The 10,765-nt window shown below is 39.0% G+C and overlaps 1 protein-coding gene across 1 annotated transcript; it reads left to right on the top strand.

The window, feature by feature from the left end:
• The first annotated feature begins 4,156 nt into the window (after positions 1 to 4,156).
• On the top strand, positions 4,157 to 10,510 carry LOC139629800 (histamine H3 receptor-like). The gene is made up of 3 exons (XM_071492644.1): positions 4,157 to 4,583; positions 5,380 to 5,546; positions 7,976 to 10,510. Exons 1-3 carry the CDS (start codon positions 4,346 to 4,348, stop codon positions 8,726 to 8,728), a joined length of 1,158 nt encoding a protein of 385 aa, XP_071348745.1. The 5' UTR covers positions 4,157 to 4,345; the 3' UTR covers positions 8,729 to 10,510.
• The last annotated feature ends 255 nt before the right edge of the window (positions 10,511 to 10,765 follow it).

A 10,765-nucleotide genomic window follows, 5' to 3' on the forward strand; every position in this document is an offset into this window, starting at 1 on the left:
GAAAAATTCAAGGCTGTGCCATTTCTTCATAGCAATAATTCCTTTACTGAGACATTTTTCATGTTCCTAATGTGCAGCATTACATTTTGAGAATCTGAGAGAAATGACAGGCCAAATATTGAGACTGTGTAAGTTGTTTTTAATACATGTCCAGAACAAAATCCAAACCTAAAGAGCAGCATGGACTCACAGGTTGTACAGTGATATTTCCTCCATGTTGTTTTCACATCAGCCAAGTTAGGTCTTACTTACAAAAGAATGCTATCTTACAGTTACTCAATCAACTATTTCTGCTTCATAAATATGCAAAGAGAGGAAGCTCAACTTAGATCTCAGCTAAACCTGTAGCTTAATGTCACTGTGTTTTCAGTTTCAGGAGATCATGAGCAAAATGCATTTCATACACTGCTGCAGTTCTCTGGAAGAGTGTTTGGATCCTTGAAGCAACAGGCAAACAAGGGTTTTCAACTGTTCATAGAGAAATGGTTGTGAAATGATCAAGACTGTTCTATAGGCTCAGTCATTTGTTTTGCATGTTTGAACTAGGGCTGAACAGTAAATCCAAATATTATCATAATCGCAATATGGCCAAGTGCAACATCCAAATCGCAGGGGCTGAAATTCTTTTGATAAAGGTGAAATGTGTCACAACATACCATGAATGAGGCATCATTGTGCTACAGAGATGCCTTGGCCTACAAATCATATTCTCATTCTTGTTTGGTACAAGCCCCAACAAGAATCACATCATCATCATTTTTGTATTTTTTTGCAGTGAAGATGAAATGCAAAAATGACCGTTCGAACTGAAATCGTGACCCATATCACAATTACAATATCTGCCAATATAATTGCAATATGATTTTTTTTCATTCAGCCCTAGTGTCAACCTATATTTCTTGACTTGAAGATCTGTCATCATACTCTTTCTCTAACAATAACCAAAAAAGCCTTTAATTTTATTGTATTTTTATTTGTTTGCAGTCTTATATCTAACTGTGGTTTTGTCAGATAAATCTATTTCTAAACCTTAAAACTTAATTAGCAATGGATTGCTGGCAAGCCTCCAAAATTATTAATTAATTATGATAGAATGTGATGTTCAGATACGTTGACAATTTGTATTAGTAAACTACAACATATTATATGTGACTATGACCTTGGAAGGGCCCCTAAAAAGCCTCCATTGGGGTTTAGAGGTAGGATGTGTGTTGTACATGTTATAGTTTAATTGTGGATAGGCACACTGTTATAGTGTGATAGCCCGACATTCAAACACAAACACTTGAGTACGAGAGTAATGGAGAGCCACAGCAGGGCACAGTATAATCGGCAACACTAGAGCCTCTGTGTGCCCTCTGTGACACTGCCTTGTTTGTGACACTGAGTGCCCTCCATATTCAGATGACTCACCGCACATGCATTTCCAAATTCAGCAGTCATGCACCTGCCAGACTGATTGCTTCCCTGACACACTTTTCTTGCATTTTGTTTAATATGTATGCAGTAGATTAACATAGTTTATTTAGGCAGCGCAAAATTATATTAAAATAAATACACCTTGGGCATTGGAGATGCTATTTCATTGTTCCACTCTGCATGTTACCTGGAATGCCTTAGTGCATGACCTTTGGAGTACTGATCTAATATTAATTTTGCATGGTCTTTACATTATGTATGAGTCTTATTTAATTCTTGGGAATAGAATATGTCCAATCTGATGAAGGAAAATCAAAAACAAGAGCAAAAATTGGTGCCAATGTTTTATCTATTACGAAGAGCTTTTTCCAATTACAGTTTGAGATTTTCATGACGGCAGACAGGAAAACAACATTTTCTGTGAATAGTGTCTCTGGAGCGCAGCACTCGAGCAGCAGTGCTGTAAATCTATACGCTTTAGTTTCCATGATCGCATGATGCCAGTTTCCATGACATTTTTGTGCCTTTGTTGCATATTTGAAGTACTTACATTTGTGCCTAAAAGGTATTTCACCATCACTAACCTTTTTTATAGGCAGCTAAAAGCCACACAAATATTGTCCCTTAAGGGAAAATTTTATTGATATGAGCAGTTACTATATATATATATATATATATATATATATATATATATATATATATATACATATATATACCGGTATGTAGTAACAGTAAGTAAGAGTCAGCTCATATACAGTATGTAAATCAAATTCCTTATGTTATCCCTACCCTTTACAGGGCTACCTATTAAACATCCATTGCCAAAGGTGCATCTTTGTGCCTTTTGTTTTTGTTGGGTTTTTTTTGTTAGTTTAGAAAAATCATGTATGTTGTTTTTCCAGTTGCCATCGTGATGTGCAAACCACAAACACAATTTGCCATTATGAAACATTTCTCACATGGTAAAGCATTCAATCCTTTATCTTTTGTTAAAGCTGACACACTGGGAGTGGAAAGTGGGGCATATGATGACTCAAATCAAGGTGAAGCTGCAAAAGCAGTTCTCGTCAAAATTCTAAAAAGCTGACTAGGACGTACATTTCACTTTAATTGAGCTTATTGTGAACAACAAGGAGTGTGAAAGAAGCGGCATTAAAACTCCTACGCTTGCCATGTGCCGTTGCGTGCACCGGTTCCTGTGTTGCAACTGCGGCGTGAATAACTCTGAGAGATGGTGGTGGTTTCATTTGGGAGAAAATAACAGTAATTCAAGCTGAGCTCCTTCAGTCACTTCTGCAGCATTTCTCATTTCTCTTGGACCACAGCTGGGGGACTGACAGGATAGAATCAGAATGCAAATAAGGCCTACAGCTTCTTCCACTGTGTGTGAGCCACTGGGAGGTTATATACACACAGGAAGTTGCTAAACAGGAACATGAAATATACAAATTCCAATGTACTGGACTTTGAGGTGCCATAGGCGAGATTGCTAAATATTTTATAAGCCTACAACTGGTAAAACTATTATTCTTACAAGGCACGTTGCTGAGAGCTTCAGTGAAAGAGCCCCAGTATGTGTGCCTCCCACTCACTCCTATTTTGGCCATCATATTGCTGGTGGCTTGCACAGGTTTTCTTGTCAGTCATACTGAAGGTGCTGGCTGTGGGAGAAAAAAGACGAGTGCGTTAACAAAAATGTGAGATTTATTTTAGGAAAAAAATGACTCTAACCCAGGTTACGAATCATACAAGCGGTGTTGGGTGAAAACCTTGAGTGTCAAACTTGCGTCAGCTTTGACACAGCTTTCCAGGCAATGGGGGAGCAATACAACTGAAATGAAATTAAAAAAGAACAGAACAATCTGAATTTCAATTTTTTTTTATTGAAAGTTCTCAATACCCGTGTTCAATGTGGGATGAGGTAAGACCCCATTTACACCTGGTTGTTAACTGGTAATCTGTATCTGGGTAATTTACCTGGACAGTGCCATCCGGTCCATGGTTCTCTGCATGTACACCTGCATTATATATTTATCCTGATCCAGATCATGTGTCCAGATACAGATTGCATCCATATGCCAGCTGTAAATGACAAATTTGATTTTACATGTCCATGAATGTCCTGTATTTTGTCCCACTGCATGCTGTTGTGAGGCAGCAACTAAGAGTGGTAGACTAGAGGCTGCTTGCTCGTATGGTGGCCTGTGTGCAAGCTTATTCAATTGTGGCTGCTGCTCCGGGAGTGTGTGCCTGTGAATCAAGTATGAGGTTTTCGAGAATGGGTTTCAGTGGGGACAAGATCTGACATGAGACTATTAAACAAGCAGATCATCTCACCGTGTTGATTCACAGCATCACATCTTGAGAGAAAGACATAGACATTTTGACAAATTGGCAATAATCTGATTTGCTGTGCTGCAGAAATCTTTCCACTCATTAAAGTATGGGATGCTGCGGGAAGAACATCCTTTCTTTCATTTCTCAGTAATGAGGAGAAACCAAACTTGTGTGTGTAAACTGTACAAAACTTATTGTGCGAATATCACTTCATCATATATAGAATATCACATGGATCATGGAAACGATTTACAGATCTTGCACTATAAATGTGATAAAAAAAAAATCTATTCCATGGTCTTTTTGGGGGAAGTAATCTCATTGCAGCGAGGCGTTACCCTCCCGGCACCACCGGCAAATGCGCAGTTCATCAAGTGTCCGGGCAGCGTTTTATGGAGAGCTTTGCGCGCTCTCTCGTGGATTTTCTTGGCCACTGTGCTCAGTTTCAACAAGAAAGCGAGGCTATCTGAGGTTATATGGGGGTGTCGGATGCAGTGTCCGTTCGCCTGGCACCTGTTGCTGGCTTCTAATGATCAGCGCTGGTCTACTGAGGATTTGACGACCGCGTCGTTCACCTCACATCAGGACCATGTCGGAGGAGCAAGCTGACTCGAACTCCAGTGGGTACTATTTTGACAGTGCAGTCCAGAGCAGCCTCGTGTTTTCAGGACCCATATTTGTCATTTTGATGGTGATGATGGTGACTTTGGTTGTTGTGATAGTTTTGGGAAACGCACTGGTCATTTTGGCCTTTAAAGTGGACAAGAGTTTGAGAAGACAATGCAATTACTACTTCCTCAATTTGGCAGTATCAGATTTTCTCGTAGGTGAGTTCAACCTTTTTTATAGACACTGGAATAAGATAATAAAGTGTGAATTTCACATTTCTGTAATAAAGGGTTTCAGGTAGATTTGAAATCCTTAAAATGTCTTTAATGCTGTTGTATATGCCTTCATTACCAACTGCTAATACTACTGTTGAATAGGTGGACATTCAAAAATTCAGCAGCTCCAAATCTCTTTCCTTCCTTCCTTCCTTCCTTCCTTCCTTCCTTCCTGTCTTGTCAATGGCATTGTTTACCTTTTGCAGACAGGTAATCTTTCTGTGATCTGCTGTCTCACACTCACTCATCAGTATTTGTAATCTTCCTTCCTTCATTTAGTTCAATAAGGTAAAAAATAGATTTTAGGTAGATAGATAGATGAAATAATTTACAGGGGAAATTCAGATTGTCCAGTAGCTTATTGAAATATTGAGTTAAGATTTGAATCGGTGTCACGATCCACATGAAAGTAAAGACTAAAGTAACACTTTACTTTAATTGCAGTTATTTAGCATTTATAAGCACTATAAATGCATTTATAAGCACTATATATTCATTTAATAAATGGTTTATAACACACTATGGTGTAGTTATAAGCAGATATGAGAACATTTTTAAGTGTTTATTAATGTACAGTTAACTCATCTATGAAGATTTTACATTATTACAGCTGTGCTTTACTGTATTGTCACTGATTTCCATCATACAAGAGCAAATCTGAAGCTGATAAATGCACATTGCTGAAAATGTTCTGTATATGCCTTGGTTTTTGATCTCCTTCCAACACCTGTTTCTGTAGGGGCATTCTGCATCCCAGTCTACATCCCCTACATCCTCACAGGCAGGTGGACCCTGGGCCGGGGGCTGTGTAAACTGTGGCTGGTCATGGACTACCTGCTTTGTTCTGCGTCTGTCTTCAGCATTGTCCTCATCAGCTATGACCGTTTCCTGTCAGTCACCAGAGCAGTGAGTGGAACCTCCTGCACCACGCACCTGTAATGCACACAGTGTGAATGTAGGATTGTGACACACAGTGTCCCGCCACATAGAGGGAAATGACATTTTGTCTAGTCTAATTATTACTAGTATGTTTAGAGTTAATTGCTTTGTATAATTTGTCCTTCTTTGGTTCCTAGCAGATAAAACTAACTGTTTCAATAACTGTGTAGCAAGTAAATGTTAAAAGCTGAAGAGCCCTTTCCCTTCTAGCTGTCCACATGCTTGCTGCTTGTGGTTTGTGGCTTAATTTCTGACTGGTGAGTCTCCCAGGTCATTGGTAGGGGCAGGGCCACCTCATTCTCTCAAATGTGCCCATCTGCAGAGGTTAATCATTCCTGACCCCTTCAGGCCCACTGCCACCCCTAATTATAGTCCTTCCCCATGACGAAGAAAAAAGTCACATTTCGACTTTGTTACAGACTGGGCTGCAGAAAATAGGCAGAAAACAACACATTTCATCAAGTAAAAAATATTTAATCTATGTTCCACTGCTCCATTTTTCTGAAATACAACTGTACATCGACAGCAACGTTGATTTTTTATTTTCTGCCCATCTTGGCATGTATCTAATAGTTAGCGTATATTTCCAAACCTGCAGCTGTTTGCCTCATTGAATCTTTTGTTGAGTCGTGTCTGTGCATTAGTCTATATCCTGCACACAGTGTGTTGACTCAAAGGTGGGATGAGGCTTGGTATGGTAGACAGAGAGTGTTCTGTTTCCTTTCACAAGCAAACACTTAACATCAGAGCAATGAATACAAATAACACCAGAGAGAGGGAGAGCCTCTTCTTTAATTAGCTAGCTTTGATCATAGAGATCCTCCTCCGTGCCATGGTCCTTCCAACCTGGAGAGATCAATCACAGCAGAAAGAGACCACCGGCAGCCAAGCAGCATTTTCCTAAAAGCCTTTCTCTCTGAACATTGAAAAACAAAGCATCGTCAACAGTCACAGGACAAAGTTTGTCTTTGAAAAGATGGAGTCAGATTAGATGCATATATTTGGCAGTTAGATGAAATGTTCGCACATTTACAAAATGCTAGCTGCACAGTAATAAAGAGAAAAGATCATATTTTATGTGTTAGTTTTCATTACCAAAAAATTCAGCTAAGATCCATCCCACAGGGTCTCAGGAGGAGTCCAACAATTTAAAAAGATAATGTTAAAAATTTAGATTGGATTCATGAGGACACCCGATTCTTCTCTGTTGAGTTAGTGTGTACCAATTAATCTATACAAACATAAACTGAGCCATTTCTCATCTTCTTTGAAGAAGAACTGCAGTTAGTCTCTCGTCATTCAGAACAGTGGCATAATCTTCAGAGCAGCTGGAGAGGTTGTGGAGTACACTGCCCACTGAACTAGAATGCGGACAGGGACATAGGATGTGACACTAATTGAGACAAGTGGTCATGAGAGGTGCTTCATTGACTTAACACTCATTCACACACTTTTCTTTACTGCATGCTGTCAGGGTGTTGGACACATTGTGTGTTCATTTGTTTTGTCTCTGCATCAAAATGATTGATTTGACAAACATATAATTATGTATCTGGATGCGGATAATATGTTCCAGTGATATGAGCTTGATACTTGATTATATTCTATAATTCTCAGCTGTGGGCTCAGTGGAGGCCTGGTGATGAAAGGTTTCACTGTTTCAGAGTATGATTTTGTAGACATGGTGACTTATGGCTTATCTGAGTGGAGACAAGCTTCTATATTCACTGTACCATTGTGCTTTGCTCAGTTCAAGGAGATCAGTGTTGTGGTAAACAGTGCTCAAATTAAACTAGGCACATCTACTTAAGAACTTTACGGATCATTTTTAGCAATTGAACTGTACCTTAGTTCTTCCATTTTTGTTTTTATATACTTTGATACATTTCAGGGGCAATTGTTGTATTAATACATTAATACATAACTGTACATACAAAACATGATCAGCTTATGAAATATGATACACGACTATAGATTAAACTGCTTAACAGTATGTAAAGTAGTTGAATTTAACTGACCATTTGCAACATGAAAACCTTGTTTACACATTAATGCATCACTAATAGCAATCCAGTTTTAGAACAAATAATAATAAAACACTGACAGGAGCCGTTCTGCCTGCACAATATGTAAGTAAGTACCTTTAGCTTAGTCATTTTATTTTAGTAATATTTTGAATGCAGGAGCTTACTTGTAATGCAGTGTGTAGCACTACTAGTATTAAATAAGCATTACCTACATTTTTTATGGCTAAAGAGGGTGCACTGCAGGAGAATTCATTGCTGCTTTGCCCTGTAAAAATTTTTACAATAATAGGAGAACACAACCAGAGTGACCCCACACTTGAAGCATTGTTTAAACATATATTTTCTGATTTATGCTTGTATTTACTACAGGTAAGTTATCGTGCCAGGCAGAGTATGACTCATCAAGCCATAATCAAGATGATTGCTGTTTGGGTGCTAGCCTTTGTCCTGTACGGCCCAGCTATCATATTCTGGGAGCTGGCTGTGGGTAAAAGCCGTGTGCCAAAGGATGAGTGCTTTGCTGAGTTCTATTACTCTTGGTACTTCCTGCTGAGTGCCTCAATGCTGGAGTTTTTCTCTCCTTTCATCTCGGTGGCTTTCTTCAACCTCAGCATTTACCTCAGCATACGCAGGAGGAGGTTCCACAGCAGGGAGGCCCAGCTACACCTTCAAATGAGCGAGCCTGCCTCTGCCCAGGGGGAAGGCATCCCCCTGTCCCACAACTGGGGGTTTGGGATGAAACTGGCTGTAAGAGGCTCTATCCACTCGCAGACCTCCTCTCCCAGTTTGGGCAAACTAGATCCCTCAACCAGCAGGGCGGCCCAGCCGAGCCGTCTGTCCAGGGATAAGAAAATTGCTAAGTCCCTGGCCATCATAGTGTGTGTGTTTGCCATCTGCTGGGCACCGTACACCCTACTGATGATCATCCGTGCTGCCTGCAGAGGGCGGTGCATCCAGCATCACTGGTACGAGGTCACCTTCTGGCTCCTGTGGCTCAACTCTGCTATTAACCCATTCCTGTACCCGCTTTGCCACAGTAGCTTCCGCAGGGCCTTTAGCAAGATTCTTTGCCCGAAGAGGCACACAACTCCCCCGTCATCTGTCCTTCGTGCTGGCCAGTGACAAGCGGATGGATGTGGATATATGTGGACAAACAATGTGCCAAAGCTACGGGTGAAAGCATTCAAAACCTAACCCATAAATCCCACAGTTTCAGCAGGTGAAGCTAAACTGTGCAACACAGATTGTCATATAGACTATAATTTGTGGCTCTCAGTTGTGTTTGGATGTGTAAGATTGGTACTATACAGTATAATGTTATTCACTGTCACTGTGTATTAAACATTTAAAATAAGCATGGAAATAATTATCCTGCCGAAAAGATCTGAATCTGAACAAAAGTTTTACAGTAATTAATATGATAAGAGTTTTCACGTACTGTAAAACTGGACAAGTTCACCCGTGCTGTGCTGGCTCTGGGTATGAGGAAAACCAAGAGTGAAACAGAACCATTCTTTCAGGCGTATTGATACATACCATTGAGACAATGTAATAATGAGATCTGTCAGCTGTGTCTTATGTACTGTACTGTGTGTATCTGTTGAAATAAGGTCAAGAAACATTCCTTAGCACGTTCATTGTCCCCTCAGAGATATGATAGTATAGAAAATGAAACACAACCATTGCAGGCTAAATAGCAATTCGTTGGTTATGTTTAATTCTTTATGTTAAGCAGGTTACATAATACATTTGTATGAATTATATTAAGCATTTATGTTCATAAGAAGTGGGACATCCTTGCTTCAGCTGAGGGGAAACAGATCACTATCACCCTCTACTGTTAGAAAGTTTACCACTCTTGCTATTTCAGAAGTACGGTGATCAAAACACAAAGCGCTATTTAGTATACATGTATGTAAAATGAAATTTTGCACCAAAGCCTAAGAAGTGGCTATTTTTACTCATTACATCACATTACATTACATCACATTACATCAGATTACATTACATTACATTAGTAAAGGCTTAATTTTCTTCATACACTCGGTACATTTTCTGCACATTCATCACTCCATATACACAAATAATTTGTTTTTACAGTAATGTAGGAAAATGATGCAAACAAAATATTCATTTTATTTGAACTTGAATTATATTATATTATACTTGAATATACTATTGGTTATCAATCATATTGCCAATCCAGAGCACTACCACCACCACCACCACCACCACCTTTACTATTTTTCTTTTGTTTACATTTTTTAGTTGGTTTGACAGGAAGTATTTGTATTGTCAGAGAGAGATGTAACCTGTTTACAAAAAATGCCAAAACACCATATGACTGTGAGGAGCAGGTGTGTGTATCCTTGTGCCACTAGATGTCACCATTAACCTTCACAGCTTCCTGCGTGTGCTGTGCTTTTAGGATTAAGCTTCCATTCATCATGGAGTGAAGACAGTCTTTGAAATTTTCTATGGTTTCCATGAACTGTTTTTCCTTTATTGTTTGTGTTTGAATTGTCAGTTAAATATTGTTGCACCCTGACTGATTTAGATTGTAATCGAAGAACATAACCTAATAACCACAAGTCTATAAAATGGGATGGTGCTCTCTTCAGATTTACTCCCAGTGAATCATTTCACTACTTACTGTCACATAAAAATAAAAAAAGACTATAGTTTCAGTATGTCCTATGCTTTAGCAATTGTTATATATACTCCTGAAATGCTCTTATGCTAATTTTATGTAAGTGTTTGCATGAATGATTTATCAGAGGAGAAGCCTGAATCTTGTCTTTTTTGCTCAAAAGAAAATTATTATATGAATACTTGAAATATTATTTTATTTTAAGTGAATTTAATTTAGAATTTTTAAAAAATAAACACATCTCTGTGACTGGCTGATAGTCTTTATGACATGAAATTAAAAAAAACCAAAAAACATTTTATTGATGTGCTGCATTGTAGCACATAAATGAAAGCACATACATGGCAGCATTATGACCTGTGGTTGCTGTCTACCTGACGGCTAACTGGGTCAGTGCCAAGTGCCGAGTGGCTTCTGTTTGATGTGCAGATGAAATGCTGAGACTGCAATACCATTTTTGTATTGTTCCCCAGTCTAGGTAGGTATGATTTGATAGATTAAACAAGTTC

This window comes from Trachinotus anak, unplaced genomic scaffold (genome assembly GCF_046630095.1).
Source record: "Trachinotus anak isolate AG129_WGS33_773 ecotype Australia unplaced genomic scaffold, CSIRO_AGI_Tana_v1 ptg000012l, whole genome shotgun sequence".
In the NCBI taxonomy this organism is placed as follows: domain Eukaryota; kingdom Metazoa; phylum Chordata; class Actinopteri; order Carangiformes; family Carangidae; genus Trachinotus; species Trachinotus anak.

Excerpts from the sequence above, each read along its gene's own strand:
- LOC139629800 (XM_071492644.1), top strand. The coding sequence starts at position 4,346 with ATGTCGGAGGAGCAAGCTGACTCGAACTCCAGTGGGTACTATTTTGAC. Across the intron at positions 4,584-5,379 it reads AGTATCAGATTTTCTCGTAG|GGGCATTCTGCATCCCAGTC; the intron begins GTGAGTTCAACC and ends CTGTTTCTGTAG. Across the intron at positions 5,547-7,975 it reads TCCTGTCAGTCACCAGAGCA|GTAAGTTATCGTGCCAGGCA; the intron begins GTGAGTGGAACC and ends TATTTACTACAG.